At 42.2% G+C, this 19,024-nt stretch overlaps 1 protein-coding gene across 1 annotated transcript; it reads right to left on the bottom strand.

Moving 5' to 3' along the window:
• Window positions 1-10,429: 10,429 nt before the first annotated feature.
• NKX2-1 (NK2 homeobox 1) lies at window positions 10,430-13,187 on the bottom strand. Its single transcript, XM_027847442.1, has 3 exons — window positions 13,011-13,187; window positions 12,532-12,908; window positions 10,430-11,274 (listed from the first exon to the last, which is right to left on the bottom strand). The coding sequence occupies exons 2-3, from the start codon at window positions 12,896-12,898 to the stop codon at window positions 10,592-10,594; spliced, it is 1,050 nt and encodes a 349-aa protein (XP_027703243.1). The 5' UTR covers window positions 12,899-12,908; window positions 13,011-13,187; the 3' UTR covers window positions 10,430-10,591.
• Window positions 13,188-19,024: the final 5,837 nt, after the last annotated feature.

Here is a 19,024-nt window from a genome sequence, read left to right as displayed (position 1 = left end):
AAAGAAAGAAAGAAAGAAAGAAAGAAAGAAAGAAAGAAAGAAAGAAAAAATATGGTGACATCTAAGTAAGCCTCATTTACCTTGAGGATCCCAGTTCCAGATGTTTGATGAATGCCTTCCCTTTTAAAGCACAGAAGAGCTACTATTAAACAAGAATAAATACTATTAGATTGTGCATCAACTAAGAAGTAAGTTCCTCAGATATGTGTCCTTTGGTGGAGGGCCAAGGCTGCCTCTTCACAAAAATCAGGGAGATTTCCCCCGTAGATGTTTTTTAAAGGACACTATATGCTATCGTATATGCTTCAAAAATAAAATTTCAGGTCAAGTTTTGAATCTTCAGTGTGCCTTGAATCATAGAAACAGTACAATACAATGATATATTTAACTCAGAAAAAAAACTAAAGAAAGAGCAAAGGTGCTCTAAAATGAAAAATAGAATTCTTAATCTTTGTGAAAACTTGTTTGTTTTTCATTCTGTGCTTTCTCACCCCAAGAAATTACTTTTTCTATGGTTGTTTTCTTTATTGATTTGCATTCAACACTGCGTTGAAGGAGCCCAGAAAAACAAGATACAATTAAATATGACCTCTGCATATTCTTTCAACTGTTTGCAACTGAATGTCTTTTTAGACTATGATATTAATTAATATGATGATCAAATAGGAGCTAGAATCCTGTAACATATCTTGGATGAAGGATTTGTATTGAAGTTTATATATGCTGGGAAGGTAAAGTGCATAGCCATGTCTAAAGGAGGGTGGGGAGTTCAAACAAGAGAGGATGGAAAACAACTTATGAATTCCTGTCTCCAAACTTTTGACTCAACCTTCTGACTCAGATTGGGGCTACTATAATTCACCTCTTTTTCTATCAGCTATATCCCCTGAAAAATCATCTCTGGGTTGTTGGAAATCTCTTGAGATAGAAAGGCAAACCCATTGCTTTGTCAGACTGAATATTTCTCAAGGGATCTTTTCTTTTCTTTTCTTTCTCTCCCCACCCCATCCAATCTGCAGTCCCCAAAGAGGACTCCAAACAGTGTCAGGACTGCCTGTACTCTTTCAGTTTGCATCTGTGTATGGTCCCTGCTATTTTTAGCCCCTGTACAATGTTCTTCAGGCGGTACTTACTTTAAAAACAAGTTAGCATTTTCCACAAAATGATTTACCCAGTGTACTCTTGATTAAATGACTGTTAACCCTAAGAGACGAGAAGGACAATCAACATGCTTTTTTCAATCACCATTCTTTCATTTTTTTTTCCACCAGGGAGTCTCACTGTGGGTCAAAGCTTTGCTTTCTAAAGCAATTAAGTCATATTTTCAAAAAGAATATTAGATTAAAAATACATCATGATTAAAGCACAATGTAAAGGGTCTGCAACTAGAAGAAAATATTGAGTGCTCGTCTACAGATTCTATCACCTATCATCTGTTCTGAATGTGTTCTGAATCTTTCAGTGTGTCCAGCTCTTATGATTGCAAATGACCCTGTTTTCAAATGGAAATAAGACTCCCAAACTGATTATGTGTATTGAATCGGAATCACTTACTAGATGCTCTTGTTTAAAATGTATTGAAAAAAAGGGGGGGGATGATGGCTGCAGATCTCTGTAGCCAGCTCCTTCTCATCTCAGGGAGGTTGATCTCTTTTGCAACTTTTTGCCATCTGACCATGTTTCAGCTAGATAATTATGAGACCTTTGTGTTACTAGCCCAACATTCAGCAATGTACGTATATACACACACCCTCTCTGGTGTTCCACTCCCACATTTCCTCACTAAAATTACCATCCACTCAGAATACATACAAATAAATATACTGTGATCACACCCTGCCCTAACACATAGCAAAATCCCACAAACACAGCCCTACAGCTTGTACTGCTCAACTTTCCAGAACTAAATCCCTCTGTCTCTGTCTCTCTGTCTGTCTCTCTGTCTCTTTGTCTCTTTCTCTCTCCATCTCTCTTCTCATCTTTCAATGCTCACAAACACAAATTCACATATACTCACAACCACCCACCCTAGAAGAACAAAATTAGAACCTACAGTAAGGTTAACTCCTTAATGAAAAAAAAAATTAAATCCTTTCAAGTATATTTAACAATTAGCTCTGCTTGTCTTAATGATATTTGTGTATTCATATTTTAATTAGCCATATACCAGAATATATAAGAATCTCCATGTTACAGTTTATCCCAGAAAAATATTTTTCTCTTTGGCCCAACCAAGTTCTACATTTGTGTAAACATAATATTATATGAGTGTGTGTTTGAATGAATCACATTTAGACCATTTTGAATTTGAAATGAGTCCAACAGAAAACATGCAGTGTTATAAGCAGATACTGGTGTTTTTATCTTAAGTCTGATTTCTGTGTGAGCTGCGGGGTATGACACGTTCCATGTAATGATTACAGCCAGTGCTTATGTGTATACTCATGCAGGCACAATCAATTCTGCACTGAGATTGAAAGAGAAAAGTGATCCAAGCTCCAGCTTTGACCTACTATTCTTAGTGGTGGTGGTACTGCTGGTGGTGGTATGTAAAGTGTTCAATAAGTATTCTTGCAAGGTTTATACTTGTTTGCAATCGGTGCCTTCATATTGTTCTTCATTCTTGAGTTTTTTCAGAAACAGAAGGAGAAAATGTCCTCAGCTCAGGATACCCAAAAGTATACGATCCCAGTATAGCCACAACAATGATTCATGTAGCAATGTGATATGGGAGATAGGTTGAGTAACTTAGGTTCTGGAATCTCCTCAGAGGATTCCCATCTATTCTATCTCTCTCTCTCTCTCACTCTCTCTCTCTCTCTCTCTCTCTCATACACACACACACACACACACACACACACACACACATTTCAGAGTCATTTCCATTTCTTCTTGTAGTTTGTCCTGTTAGCCCCTAAAGTGATAGTGAGTAGCTGCTTCCAGAAGAACAAAAATCTTGAGTATTTTCATGCTATTTAGGTAATCCCAGTGTTTATATTTGTGTACTCACAAGTCCATATCCACACTGGAGAAGTCAGGCAAATCAGTAACAGACTTGCTGATAAAAGTTTCATATTTCTACAGCTTAGGACATCGTTCCAGAAGTAGAATTGATGGGAAGGATATGGAATTTTAGGGGATAAATGGGAATGAATCGTTTTGGTGATTTTCCTATCAGAAAGATCAATGGACATAGTTCTTAAAATCTCAGACTAAGTAAGCACTGACTTTCCATTCTCCTCCTTGCTTTTCACCTCTGGTTCTTTCTTTCTTTCCAATCTTCTCTCAGTAATCAAGGAAAGTGAATAAACATATGCAAAGGCGGGGCATGCTGGGGACAAACTAAAATACAAACAATATGATAATGAAATTCCATTGAAGTGGTTAAAGTAAGGAATTTCCTGAATCCAGGAATCCAAATGGAGAGACTAGGAGTAAGAAAACTTCTGGCCCTTTCTCATTTATTGGATTACAACCAGCAATTTTATTTCCCCTTTGGGGGAAGATTCTGAGACATATTGTTTTGTTAATCCAAAAGAAGTATTTTTAATTCAGATAGTTCATCAAAATAAACTTGCAAATGTGTATGTGTTCTGGCATGTGACATCATAACACCTTTGTCATGGACTGAGAGTCTCAACAGTCACTCCAACCACAACTTTCCGTGTGTTTAAGAACATATTTTAATGTTCCAAAAAATACAAACCCATTTTCCAAATGTCCACATTCCACAATAGATTCCAGTCCTAATAAAAAGTTTAAAGTAGCCAAAAAATGCACAGTAAGTATTTGAAAAATACTTGAAAATAAAGCTGATTATGTAAATTTCATATATAACAAATATATCTTATGTCATTCAATCTCTTATCTAAAAGTTCTAAAAACTCACAACCCACCCATATGAAACTGATTTATTGTTTTAAAAGAAAATGCTTTATATTTAGGAATCTTTCACTTCTTTAAATAAATACACATACATACAATATGTGTGTGTTTGTTTGTGTGCGTATTACATGGAGGTGACAGAGAATCAGTCTTGAAGCCAGGAAGACCTGAATTCAAGTCTTTCCTCTGACACATACCATTTGACCCTGCACAATTCAAAACATTTAAACTCTCAGTGCTCTAGTTAACTTTCTAAAATTGTTGAAGATCAGGTGCTGACATACATTAGTAGAGGGGATCATAGATTCACAGCTGTAAGAGATATTTACAGGCAATCTGCGACTTAACCTCTTCATTTAACAGATCAGGATACTGAGGACTAAAGATGTAAGGAGACTTTCTGAGAACCTGTTCTTTCCAATTTAGTATCCTGTATTCCTACACCAATTAAATCATGAGAGATCATATGCACATCTTTCTGATAGGAAAATTAATAACTATCATTATATGCAGTGTAAGGTACTGGGAACTCCCTCCACCCCAACTCCTGAGGAAACTACCTTTACCAGATCACCACCTTCCCCATAAACTTATAGTTTTATAAAGTTGCCCTGGAGAGGTTAAGTGACTTATCCAGGACCACTCAGCCAATGTTTGTCAGAGGTAGAATTGAACCCAGGTCTTCCTGGCCTCAAGGCTAGCTTTCTATCTATTATGACAGACTTTATAAGTGACCTCTAGGGACGTGTGTGTGTGTGTGTGTGTGTGTGTTTGTGTGTAATGGGAGTGGGGGGAGTGTTGATCATATGCAGATGAAGAAGCAATAAAGCCTTGTCCTTGGATTTACTGTGTTCATTTGAGACATAACAAAAATTGCAATCATGGAATGAAAAAATAAATAAATGACACTCCTAAGTGAAATTAAAACACTTCATTTCTGTAATTCTACTGAAATAAAAAAGTAATAAATATTTTGAAAACAGAGACCAGACAGTGTCTTAAAAAGAGAGGAAGGCGGGGAGGAAAACAAATTAGCTTCTGAAGTTGCAGTATTAGGTCGCTATCAGACTGAAATGAGCTCGACCACTTCAGCAACAACTCTAGTAGAAAATAGAAAATTGCTCCCAAGTTTTGGGTCGAGGGAATCTTTGGTGTCAAGTTCCCAAGTATAATAGCCACATCATCAAGTGAATGTAATCATTATGTCTAAAGACTCCAAAATTACCAATGGATTTGATAATAGATAATTCCCTTCTCTTTACTTAACTTTTTACTTAATTCCTGCAGAAATTCTCTGGTTACATGTTAAAGCAAAATTTCACTCTGCTTGTAGTAAATAGTCATGAAAAGCAGAAAGGAAGAAGAAAAAGACATGATCTAAGAAAAGTTTGCCAGTGCTTCCAACAGAAAAGTAAACAAAGAAGCTGTATCTTCAAATCCACAGAGGAGTCTACACCACAGGAAAACAACTTTCCAATGGAAAACACGAACTAATAGCAGGCCAGGGTCCTAAGCAGGCAATTCTGTAGTATATCCTAACTGTGATCTTTGCATAGAGTTATGAAAACAAGTCTATAATCTGCCACTTTGATTACAGAGTAGGTATTATTTATTTTTAAGACCTTGACTTACAAGCAAAGTATCAACCCAAGTTCAGATTTCTATTACATGTTTTATATATCACTATAAATCAATATTACTTTAGAAATGATTGAGGGTAGATAGTGGATGGGATAAATCCAATTTGAATTCAAGCTGGATTCTCACAAGTTTCTTTTTGATAATGAAGTAGATTCTTATCTTATCTGATTTGTAATGTAAGGAAAAGTATATTCTTTATCAGAATTCTTCCTTTGTATCCTAGACTTTTTTTTTCTTAAATTGACCTCTTTAAAGATAAAGATATAAAATAGAAAATAGTGACCTTACCTGATACCTAATGTGCTGGAAGCCAGAAAAACCCGATCTCATTTCTTCTTAACGCCTTGGAAGATACTCTTGCTACTTTTGTATTTATGATGCCGAAATTAAGACTGTCTCTGTTTTCCTCCCTTCAGGACCCTCACCCCATGATACATTAAACACATCCATGTGATGTGTGTGTGTGTGTGTGTGTGTGTAGTTGTGATTCATCTTGATCAGTCTCTTCAATTATAAAACCTTTGGCTATAATTTTTATATCAGAGATCTCACTTTCAACACATAGACAACATAACCAGGACCACCTTCCTAAATCTTTCCATTAAAAAAAAAAATCAAAAATCCTTTGGGAAACTGTAGTTGTTCACATTCAACTCCGCCTTTTTGAAGAGGTCACAGCCTTCCTAGTTAGAGAAAGAAGTGCCTGTCTTTGAGGCCCAGAGGAATAGATGGATAACTACTGATCGCCTACTGCTATAAATTATGTCCTGAATTGATTTATCTCAGTATTAGCATGGGGTTTTCTCTGATTATACTATTTGGACCAGTTAGGCACTTCACCCAAAGCCAGCCCATCTTTCTGAGCTTGAGCTGTCTCCTAACACTTGGAAGTTCTGCAGAGAACAGTTTACACTGAACATTGAAAACTGTGTTTTTGACTCCCTGGTTCCTCACTTTCTCTCTCCTTCTTTCTACCCCTCTCTTCCCTTCTTTCCCTTCCTCTCCTCTCTCTGCCTTGTCTCTCTGCCTTTCTGTCTCTGCATGCCTGCATGTCTTCCCATGCCATTCCACCCCCCCCCCCCCAACACTGCATAGCTGGTTTCCTTGGAGGGAAAGCAGAGAGAACAGTTTTGGTTCTTCCTTCCCTCCTTCCATTTCCTTTTTCTCTCTTTTTCCTCCTTCCCACTTCCATTCCCCATCCAACACCAGTTCAGTCAGGGCGTTCTTGCCTTTAGATTCCCAAGCTTCTACTATTTTCTTCGGCTCAGGCAAAGGCCGGGGGGGGGGGGGGGGGCGGGGTGGAGTGGGGGCGGGTAGCAAAGCAAAATGCTTTTTGATACTAAACATCAAACATGGTGAATTCCCTGGTTTCAACCCCCAATAACACTACAACTGCACTCCAGGGCTCTTGAGAGTAGTCTCATGTTTACATCAGAGAGGGAGGGAGAAAAATTCCCTCTGCATTTCTCCCCCCCCCCACTCCTTTAAGTAGTCAGCCAGGGCCTGGGAGTAGGGATAGAGGTGAAGAAAGTTCTTGGGGTTCAGGCACAGAGCCCTTTCTATCAAAAGAGGGAGAACCCTAAGATGGAAAAGACAGGTGTTACCCAAACATCTGTGGACTCTACAGGATTATTTTACTGCTTACTTCAGGTGCCACTCTGAGAAGGGCAACAAGGCATGCTTTCTGCCTAAACCGAAAATGAACCAAAGATGGGGGACTATCCAAAGAATGGAGAAGACATCCTAGCTGTATGGAGGTCCCAGGGGTGAAAAATGTGGTCAGACTAGGAATACAAGCAGGAAATATATTTCTGCTGGGAATAATTCAAAAGCCGCACACTTAGTTCTTCACTCCTCAATTATTTCTCCACAAAGAAGTTTGTAATATTTTTAAGTGTCCTAGAAACTATGTTTGTCAGAGAGAGAAAAAAAAAATCCTCCACGGCCCTCCATAAATTTGTTAAAGCGTTTGTTTGCATTTCTCGTGATTGATATGTAAATGTAGCCGGAATCCTGTTTGCCCAGAATTTTGTGCTACAGAAAGAAATGAATTCACCTTTCCTTGGAACAAGTCAACAGACTTTAAGCAGACAGCGGACTACGGTGTAAAAGAGTTTATTTAATGGAAAAACTAAATCTACTTTAAGAAAGACAAATTCGTGTACAGAATTAGCCAGTTGGGTATTACCCAGAACCAGCTACTAGCGTGGAGCTGAGACGCCTCTCTACCTCCATAGATCTATGTCCCCTCCCACTACAATCCAATTTTTCCGCGTACCTACCTGTTCGCTCCTCTCTGAGCCCCTAATTCCAAACCCCAGGTCCCTCTTTGGCTGAACCCAGAACGTAGCTGGAAGGGAACGCCCACGATGTTTAAAAGTTTAGTGTTGATTTCTGTTGGTTTGAAAGTGTAAATTCTTTTCATATTTCCTGATTTCCCTTCAAATAATAGACATGTTTTCCAGCGTCATCCTTTCCCAAACCCACTTTCCTATTTTTATCCTAAACAGGACAATCAAATACTACTATACATAGAACACCAATGCAATCCTTTGATAGAGAGCAAAAACAGAAAAGCTTTCAGGAAGCTAACAAAGGGGGCTTACTACCTTGAAGTTTTGCAATGTTTTCACCAACTCTGGTGTCCCTAGAGAGAGCATAGAGACCTACATGAATCTTTTAATTTCTTCCACTGAAAAGAAAAGGAAGAGAGGAGTAGAAAAGGAAGGAAAAGGAAAAAAAGGTGTGAGTGAGGAAACTTGCCATTTTCCCTCAGCATTTTTGCAAATAATTAAATCTATTCAGTTTACTAGGTGGCGGGGGGGGGGGGGGGGGGGGGGGGGGGCGAGGAATGATGTTCTAGAGATTTCCCATCCCAATTCTTTCTTTCAGGCACTTTCCATTGCCTATTTGAGTGGGGGTTGGGAGGGAGGGGAAAACTTGTGGGCAGTTCAGTTTAATACTCCCATTTTTTAATTCCTTGAGAGTTCCTTAATTCAACCTACCCTTGAAGCTGTTTTCCTTCACTTCCTGGAGAAGAGAAAGGGTGGAGAAAATCAAAGAAAATTGGGAGAAAAGAGGAATCAGGAAAGAAAGGATGTAGAGTGATGCTAAAGATTCTTTGCAGAAAGGATTTAGGATTCCGGAGCTGGATACAAGTCGAATAAAGCCTTAACCATTAGCCAACCTATAACTTCCATTCTAAAGGCTCCTCCAGCCTTGTCCCCATAACCCTGCAACCCTTATCTCACATGTCTCTTGTCTCCTTATCCTAGTGATTCAGCTAAAAATCACCTGCAAAGAAAACAATCCACAAAGAAACTCTTACGGTAGAGCCAGTGAACCTGCATTCAATAAGTCTCCATCAGTCCGCAGAAATAGCTTTTTAAGGGCACAAATTCTGTCTCTTCTTCTCCTCTCAGCACTACCATTTGAAAGAGACATACATATACATACATAGCTAATTCAAACGGCCTTGCAGGAAAGCTATGCAGGATTAGAGCATAAAGGTTAAATTCTTAGCACAACCAATTCGTTTAAAAATGACATCTTTCAGCATTATTAAAATTACATCTCCAGTGGAGGAATTAAGAATTTTCTTAATGTTTTATAGAACAAAGGAGAGATTTTGTTTCTAAAATAAGAGGGATTAAATATTTGATTTTTTTTGTTCTTCATTTTCTATCTCTTGCTATATAATTTTCCTTTCCAATCCTCAAGATATCTGCCTACCAGGAGTGGCCACAAATTTTTTTTCAGTAGGTTGAGCAAAAGCTTCGGTCTCCATCTAAACAGATCTGGGTCTTCCACACCTCAGAAACTCTTGAAGATTGAATCCTTCTCTAGGGAGAACCTAAAACGAGTCTAATTTCCCTGAGGGAGTGGTGATATGCCCCTCCCTCAATCCCAACAAACTCCCACAATCACTAGAACTAAAAGGGGTATTAATAGAAGAAAAAAAGAATATTTTTAATTTGTATAATTTATTAGAAGCTTCTTAGGAACTATATTTAAGCCAAATATCTACATAAGTTACAAAAAAAAAAAAAGACTGACTTCGCAAATACCAAACTGCCAAATAATATACACGGATCTGTCAATGTCCATAAAAAATGTGAAGGGGTGAATAGGTAGGGGGAAGTTGCAGAATTTCCTTTTTACAACAAAATATACAGATACTAAAAACTAGATGTTTAGTCCAACTTTTGACAGCATTATACAGCTACAGGTTCACATCAAAGGTAAGAAAAAAAATGTTATACCAAGGTCAGTGAAAATGTTTCCTCTGCCTTGAGCAGCCAGATTGGGGGTCAGGAGGAGACTGAGGGATTGAAGCCTGGGATGCTTTGTGCCTCCTTTGTTTCTGTGGCGAGTGGGTTTGGTAAAGGCGCCTTTCCTCTTTCCCCAGGTTTCCCATTTAAGAAATCCTTGTATTTACATTCGAGTATACTTCGCTGGTTATGTGTGTGGGTGAATGTTGTTTCCTAGTATGTGTGTATGTGTGTATGTGTATAAGTATGTTTGTATATATATGTGTATAGAGTATTTATACCCATATATATGCGTATATACGTTTGCGTATATATACATGTATATGTATATGATATACCTGTGCTTATATATACATACATAAATGTGTATATATATATATATATATGCGCGCACACACACACACACACACACACACACACACACACTTTTAAAGTCACGATGGCCCTCTCAGAAAAGCCCCATTCAGGCGTTCTAAACCCATTTTTATCACCTAAAAGAAACCCCCAAAGTATTTCTTTTTCTGTCCGTCTCTTTCTGTTTAAAGATTCCTTAAAGAAATCTTAAATTCACTTTTTTGCTTCTATTAAAACACACAAAATTAAAAAGCACAGAAAAGAAAGACGTCCAGCAGTTTGGTTTTTGTTTTGTTTCTTTTGTTTAAACGGGTAAAGACTATTAACAAAAGTTGAAACATAACGTGGGAACAGCTTATTTGATTCTTATCTGTGTGTGGTGTGGTGGGGAAATGTGGAGAGTGGAGGGAGGGCTCATTTGTTTTTGGTATGAAATCCTTTCACCAGGTCCTACCGTATAGCAAGGTAGAACAGGACATGGCAGCGCCATAGTCCGAGCTCGAAGAGTTCAGGTGGGACAAGCTGGACACTTGGCTTTGGAGGGACGAAGGACTGGCGGAGTGCTGGGCCAGATCCGGGGACTGACCAGCGCTGCTGGACTGGTGGTTCGGGTGTTGGCTCAGGCTGGTGCCGTTGCTGGACACAGTGATGGCCGCAGCCGCGGACCCCTGCTGTTGGTGGCCTTGGAGGCCAGCAGCGCTGGGAGCATTGGAACCGGCCTGGCATGGCTTGCCATCCTTGACCAAAACCGGCACTGCCACCCTCCGAGGGGACTGCTGCTGTTGTTGGCAGGAGCCGCTGTCCTGCTGCATCTGCTGCTGAGCGGCCTTGTCCTTGGCCTGCCGCTTCATCTTGTAGCGGTGGTTTTGGAACCAGATTTTGACTTGGGTCGGCGTAAGGTGGATCATGCTGGCCAGGTGTTCTCTCTCAGGAGCCGACAGGTACTTTTGCTGCTTGAAGCGCCGCTCCAGTTCGTACACCTGCGCCTGGGAGAAGAGGACCCGGCGCTTTCGTCGCGGCGCGCTCTGCAGCGGGGCTATGTTCTTGCTCACGTCCCCCAGAGGGCCCAGGCCTCCCATGCCGCTCATGTTCATGCCGCTCGTGGGGCCCATGAAACGGGAGACTGCAAGGTGACAACAGTACATGGGTCGGGCTGGGGACCTTGGAGACATTTCTGCCTCAGATCCCCCTAACTACAGCCACACACCCCACCCCTCTAGGCCCTGACCGTCCCGTCCAGGCACACTGCTCACCAGCTCAGGGAATCCCCTGTGCAGAGAAAAGGGAGGCTGGGGATTTTCATTACTTTTTGGCTTTGGTTTTGGTTTTGGTTTTTCGAGCGGGAAAAAAGTACTTTCTCTCTTGATCTAGAAGACGCAGTGAGACAGTGCAGTCCTCGAGGGACTTCTGCGGGAATCCTAGATGCAGTCCTCACTACAGTCCAGAGACCGGAAATTCAGATTTCCCGCTTTCTGGGCGATGTGTTATATACATATATTCCCATTTACTTGCTTCTGCAGAAGCAAGTTCCCCTGGAAAAGCCTGGATCAACCCCCAACCGAACTCATTTCAATAGGATAGAGAGAAGAGGCTGAGGGCCTTAAGGAAGGAAGGGCTTCATATTTGAGAGAAAAATCAGATATCTGGAATTGTGGGGCTGGGCAAATCCTCAGGCTAAAACAGCTCTAATCCCCCACCCCCACCCCCACCCCCCATATTCCACACGTCTCCTCACCCGGTCAACCCTTCAGCCATTGATGGAAGGTGAAACCGCCTACTTCTGTTTAGAGAAGTCTCCTGCCCTCCAGAGCAAAGGACTTAGTTGATTTCTTTCCCCTCAGCACTTCCTTCCTCCTTTCTCTAGTTACTTCTTTGGTGGTTGGAGTAAGAGTACTCTGTATTTTGTACCCTAGACTAACCCCCTTCTTGCTTTTTTCCGAAATCTCAGGCCAGGCCGCAATTGTAGCTCCCTGATGCCACTAGCCTCCCCCCCCCCCCCCCCCCCCCCATGAACTTGCTTCATTCCCACAGGAAACAGTTCCCCATGGTAAGGACACAGTCTCTACCTATATTATTCTGCCTCATCTTTCTCTTAGACCTCTCCAAAGAGGTACTGGGAGAGGTAGGGAGGGTATGGAGAAGAAGGAGACAAATACAGGGAGATTTTCCATTGAGTGTTGTCTGGGACACCCAGAACCTTGTTACACCTTCTTCTCTCTGCTTCCCTTGACAGATAGGTAGAAGAGGGAGGACCCCCTCAGCTTCCCTGCACTCCTACTCCTTTGCGCCGCTGCCTGGACGTCCCCTCAGTGAACCAAGCTTCCCTTCCCCCGCATTCACCATTCCCTTCGTTCTTGCCCACTCGTGGGGTAACACTTACTGGAGGGAAAGCGTGGATCCGCGTTGGCCCCGTACCAGCCTGTGGCCGAGGCGCTGTTCCTCATGGTCTCCTGGTAAGGAGGCAGCTCGCTCATGTTGCTGAGGTTGCCGTTGCAGTAGCCCCCCATAGCGGTGTGCGAGAGCTGGGGGACCCCAGCAGCAGTCATATGGTAGGCGGCAGTCACGGTCCCGTTGTGACCCATCGGATGCTGCTGCATAGCCGGCTGGGCTACTTGGCTCTGTCTGTATGCCGCTAGCGGAGCCCCGAGGTTACTCCCCTCCATGCCCACTTTCTTGTAGCTTTCCTCCAGGGGACTCAAGATGTCAGACACAGAGAAAGGAGTCGTGTGCTTTGGACTCATCGACATGATTCGGCGGCTAGAGGAGGAAGGAAGAAGAGGAAAAAAAAAAAAAGGAGAGGGGGGAAGGCAAAGCCTCGCTGCTTTTTCCCCCTCCCTTTGCCAAATATTCTGGTGTTACCTTAACGCCGATCTTGTTGGATGTACACGTAACGGAGTGGACCAAGTCCGCCTTAATTGGATTGAGTGGAGGCTCAGGGGCTGCCTTCCGTTTGTTTTAGCCAGGCGCCAGGTTTTAGGCAGCCACCAGAGGCGGGGCGTAGGCACTAAAGCTACAAGACAATAGAAGCCTACATCTTGCCCGAGATAATTAGCTTACATGCTGATGACAAGGTAAACACCTTTAAGTTTCACTTGTCAGGATTTTTAAGTCTTAAAAGAAGGGAGAGGGAGAGACGGGACTCGAGACATTTTTCTCTCCCTTCCCTCCCCCCCAACTCCTCACCCCCCTGATTTCTTGTGGGGTGTCGGTAGGGTGGGTGGGGGAGAGGAAGAGGAGGGAATGCAAACAGGGAGGGATAGTAGGGGGAGCAAAAGAGGAGGAGTGAGAGAGAAGGTAAATGCTGCTTTTCAATCAACTTGCAGAATGAAAAAGTGAAATTACTTTCTCCTGTGGTTACGGGGCTAGCAGGACAGGGGGATTTGGTGCTGGGATGGAGTTTGGATTATCACCCGAGTCCGCCAGAACTGCTCCCCACTGCCCTCCCAGACTAGTGGCCTCCAGTTTGCTCTTGATCACATCGGACTTTCCTCAGCAGAGAGCAAATAGTAAACAAACTAGAGAGCTCCAGACTGGTGCTGTTCGCAAAGACCAACCAGTTGGTCTATCTTTCCTAACGCAAAGAGACAGAGCTCTGCTCCTCAGCCCATTCTTTCCTACCAGAGAAAAATCGTGTTGGGCTGAGCAGCAGCTTAGGAAGGGAACGAACACGCGCCCCTGGGGAGGCTGCTTCACCTCTACCAGGCCCTCAACTACTGAGCATCACCACACACTTCAACTCACACACACACACACACACACACACACACACATACACAGCACACATTCACGCCTGCCCTGGTTCTGGAAGAGGATGCGTGTACCAATAAAGATGCCAGGGTAAAAACTAAATCGAGTGGACACATGGCTGGAAAGCCTTGGATGTGTGTTAGGGGATGGAAGTGGGGTATTAGTTCACTAATTAGATGGGAGTGGATCGATACAGATGGCACCACCCCTAGCCACCACCCTCAGGAGGATCTTTCTATTCTAGGGGACGCACAGGCACAAGGCTTCGAGGCTTGTGAGTGAACACAATTTCAGAAAGAAACCGAGATCTTGAAGAAATCTATTTTCACTTCTTCTTGAGGAAAAAAAGGAGGGAAGTTGACATGCTACCCTCTTCATTGCTTTTGACAAAACCAAACTCTGGAATCAAAATCTCTTTTCTGGACAGCTGAAACAGAGTCAAAGATATACCATTCAACACACTGGGCAGGAGGAAAAAGGACAGCCTACATGCCCAGAGGCCAGTAGCTCCCATTTCTAGAGAACCCGAGGAAAATTTTATTTTGATCAATGTTCTCAGGACTTTCTCCCTGTACTTAAAAAAAAATACAAAAGTACACTTGGGAAATAACCAAATATTTATTTAAAATGATGCTCTAAATGGTCACCATGTGATTGCACTGCATATTAATATAAAAGAATAATTTTGCTTCGTTTGTGCGCCCCTTGCTCAACGAGCAAGAAACCGTTGAGGGTAAAGTAGGTTTTTATTATGAGAGTTTCTTATCCTTCAAATGTAAGCCTTGTACCTTGAGTTTGGTGCAGACAGAGAGAGGAGTTCTTTCCTATGCCAACAGCAGTTTAGGGATGCTTTTTGCCACCAGCTCCCTTACTGTCCTTACACTCCCTGTCCCTTGTACTCCTCCGTTTCTGCCACCGAGGTGCGCTTAATAGAGGACATCAGTTATTATGAAATTAGACTCAGTTTCAGACTGAAGAATCACTTACTTTTTTGGTCATCTTGTGCTGATTTTGTTTTTGTCCTTGAATTTATTAGTTTGTTTTTGTCCTTGGGAACAAGTCTGGACCCCAGGAAGGTTGAAGACAGGAGGCTTTTTTTTTCTTATGAAGTATTGGCCTCAAGGTGATTTGCAGTAGCAGGTCAAGGAGTCATTTATTTTTCTCTCCCCACCGTTTCAGTGATTTGCAATTTGAACATGTTGCACCGTTTAACACTTTAAATCAAGCTTTTTAAAGGCGCAGAATCCCGTTTTTGCAAGTTTCTTTTCCTGTTTGCTTGTTTGGGATTTTAAGGACATGTAAAAATAGGTATTTATTTTGCTCTCACACCAGAAAGAGGTGGGAATAATCACAGTACCCAACCATCTCCCTTAGCACTGAAATTTGTCATTCGGTTTTAATGACCGCTACAATTCGCCACTGGGGAGAGGGAAACAATACTGCTGGAGAAGAGTAGCATTCAAGAACAGAACACAAATCAGATGAGTTTTTTATTTAATATTTATTTCAAAAGAAATTCTCCTGCACGACTTCCTAATGTAATTTCCACATTCCAAGCCTTAGGGAAAGAGGAAGACATCTGCACACATCTGAATCTTTTTACATACATCACCCAAATTCTCTTAGGGGCAATCTGCTTGTGTGGCCCCAAAACTTAGTCAGGGATAGAATGGCAATGGGAAATGCAGATACTCTCTTTAGAACATGTTCTTTAGAACACGTTCTCTCATTGATACCTTGACATAAAAGAACAAGCAAGTTCTTGTAGCTGACTCTATATTTTGTGTGTATGTGTAAATACTTATGCACACACATATCAATAAATACTGGTTTAAGCATTTTTTCTCCTGTGAACTCAAAGGACAAGCCAAAAGAGTTTTTCCCCCATGGTATTTCACATTTCCCGAATATTTTAAAGCCAAGTCTATACCACAGATAACATGAAACAATATGCCTATCTACAGCTCAATTTCAACAGGATATTTACATAAACCACTCTCCGGTTGCAGCTATTTTCTTCAAGGAAAGTTTGTATTGCTCTTATGTTACCTAAATAAAATTTTGTAGAATACAAACACCTTGGCTTACACTTGTTCCATGGTTTTCTTCAAGACCCTCCAGAAAGAAAAAATTCTAAAAAGAAAGTCTTTCCTTTCCATTTTATTTTGGATTAGAAGTACCTTCATTAGCAGTAAGTAGTGCAGTCTGACTTTTAAGACCAATTTATACCCCTAAGAGTCCCTGTTCCTCTTTCCCACTTCCTTCAAAACTCTCTGTTTATATATTCTTCACCATACATAACACTAAAAATAAGCTCAAGGGGGGAAAAGACAAAGTGAAAGAAGGCAACAGTTTTGTCCTTTGTTTTAATTCCTGGTGGAGTTTACTTAAGGACATCGTTCCAAATCATCCCCCCCCCCCCCGCTTTTTTAGAAAGTTTCATTCCCTCCCCCCAATGTACACGAACTTGTCTATAATAGCTTTGAGTCCAGTTAAACCTTATTATTGCCTTGAGGGAAATGTCACTACGTAAGAGGCTCTGTCAATCACACGAGACCTGAGATTAGGGTAAACCCGCTACACCAAGCTCCCAGACTCTCTCCTTTCTCCTCTGGCAACTGGGTCTTTTTAGACAACAGAGAAGCTGGGTCTTACGACAAATTAGGACGAATCCCTGAGCTGCCTAGAAAAGCCCTCAAATCCTTCTAGGAGGAACCTCCAGGGGCTGGGAAGTGAGCTGAGATTTACAAAACTCTGCATAACACTTTGCCTGTGACCCTTAAATAATTGTCCAAATGATAGCATTGGCTTCTTTTTCTCCTTTTCAGACTATCTCCCCTCTGAGATTGCGAAACTGAGACGGAGATGAGGTGGGAAAAGAAGCATTCGTTTTCCACGGGACTTTGCTTTCGGACCAACTTTAACGTAATCATGATTTTATTATTGTACTGTTACCAAAAAAAGTACATTAAACAAAAATCAGCTCAAACACCAACTCGCTACGTGCGTGTGTGTGTGTGTGCGTGTGTGCGTGTGTGTGTGTGTGTATGTGTGTGTGTGTTAGCAGGGGACTGAGCAGAGGACTTGGCTTTAATTTCCTTCAGAGTATTTTTAAATGGCCATTATTACTTTTCTCGCATCCTCTAACCCCTTTGGAGATTACTTTTCTCCGTGTTTCCTGTCTAAGAAAGTTGTGCGTGTGTGTGTGTGTGTGTATCCCTCCCTGACGCGCCGTTCCAATTCTATGAAATTCTGATTCCAAGTTCTGCAGACTAAGAATCTAAAACTAGGAACCACGCTTCCCGCTTACACCGCCCCCTCCCCTCCATTTCACCCTTTCTATATAGTAATACCAGTCTTCTACAGCTGGACAGGCCAGCCCCTTCCTCTTCACTCTATATTTTCCCAGAGTCGAGAAGCTCCGCGTCCTCTGGGAAAGGTTGCAGGTCCGCATTCCCTCTCCCCCCCCCCCCCATCCCACACGCACACACTCCATTCGTTTTTCTCGGCTCCATAGCATTGGTGGGCTTGGTCACAGGGTTTGAGTGCGCAGAAGCACTATTTACTTATTGGGTTTGGGATGTAATTCAGCCTTGAGAACTGAGCTTTGACGCCCTTTCTTACCCTTTTCGTCCTTGTACCCTAGGCGCCTGAGAGTCCCCGAAACTTTCCTCTGCTTCAAGGTGTTAAACAACCAAAAACAAAAAAAAAAAATTGGCCCTTTCAAAAACAGCTTACCAAGTTCTCAATCTTTAAGGAACCTGTTTCTCGGAGTTCTTCATGTGCCCCAGGGAACAGAGCAGGCAGCATAGGCCGGAACACTTAAACAATCTCAGAAGTGGAGAGACATTGAGATGCTAGGCTGGAGAAGAAGTTCTCTTTTCCTGCACCAACCTTTCGACTCACTCTCCCCATTTTTTGGGGGGTGCTGAAGTACATTGTTAACAGCTCCCTTCGCAGCCCAACTTCCTCTCCCTTTAACCCTCCTCCTCCTCACCCCCCTCCCAATTTTCTAGCTGATCAAAGATATCTCTATTGGGAATGGGGTGGGGGGAAGGGGTTGTACCCGCGCACAATCTTTTCCCTAGGACGTGAAGAGGGGAGCTGAGCAAGTCTTACTCTTCAATCTGGTAAATTCATAGCTATTTATTTTAGGAATTTATTTGTAAACCCCAAACGAGGCAAAGGAATCCACTTTGATTTGAGAGTGAACCTGGCATAGATTGAATACTGCATCCATAAAAAGCCTGAGACCTTACCTTAGATAAATTTTGTCTTGGACTCTCTTCTGATCCCTACATTTCTCTGTCTTTGCACCATTTTCCCAACTATTCCAGCCCTAGGCCATATCTCCTGAACACATCAGAGAAGACTGGATCTAAAGTTTCTAGGGGCTTCCAGCTCAGGCTTCTCAGAAGTGGTCCATGCCCAAGACATCTGTCTCCACCGGAAAAATCAGCAAATAACTAAGAGGAACAGGGGTGGGTGAAAAAAAAAGGGGGGAACCTGGAACATTAATAGAGAAAAACAACCTCAGCAAGAGTGAGGGGACTTTCCCTTTGTTTTCATTGATATAGGGAACCCCCAAGAGAGAGAAGTACCTTTTAGATAGTTGCCTCCTAGAGGGACACTGAGAATTTAAGTGACTTGTTCAGAATCGCACAGCCCATATGTGTCCGAGACCAGACTTGAAGCCAGGGCTTCCTGCTTCCGAGACCTACTCTTTAGCTACTAAGCCACACTTCCAGGGAGACTCTTAAAGATTCAGAGGAAATGAAGCCCTTAGGGGAGAAAAGAGAGAAAAGAACTAAGGGTAGTGCTCATAGATAGTCATAACCGCAATTGTCAGAGTGAGACACATGCACCCAAGAAAACAGAAACTCAATGATGTCCCGGTCGGAAACTGAAACTTTATATATTGGTTTTATTCCGTTTTTCATTGCTATACATCTAGCGCTTGCGTGTCAGAAGAGACAGGAGCTGGGAGAGCTCCCAGATAGCTCCATATCTAAACAAATACCTCGCCAAGAGAGATTTTCATTTCATTTCCTCCCTCCCTCCTTCCCTTCCCTTCCCTTCTCCTTCCTTCCTTCCTTCCTTCCTTCCTTCCTTCCTTCCTTCCTTCC

Source organism: Vombatus ursinus, unplaced genomic scaffold, assembly GCF_900497805.2.
Source record: "Vombatus ursinus unplaced genomic scaffold, bare-nosed wombat genome assembly UNPS02015406.1, whole genome shotgun sequence".
NCBI classification, from domain to species: domain Eukaryota; kingdom Metazoa; phylum Chordata; class Mammalia; order Diprotodontia; family Vombatidae; genus Vombatus; species Vombatus ursinus.
The sequence above is the reverse complement of the archived record's forward strand: the minus strand, read 5'-3'. Positions and strand labels throughout refer to the sequence as shown.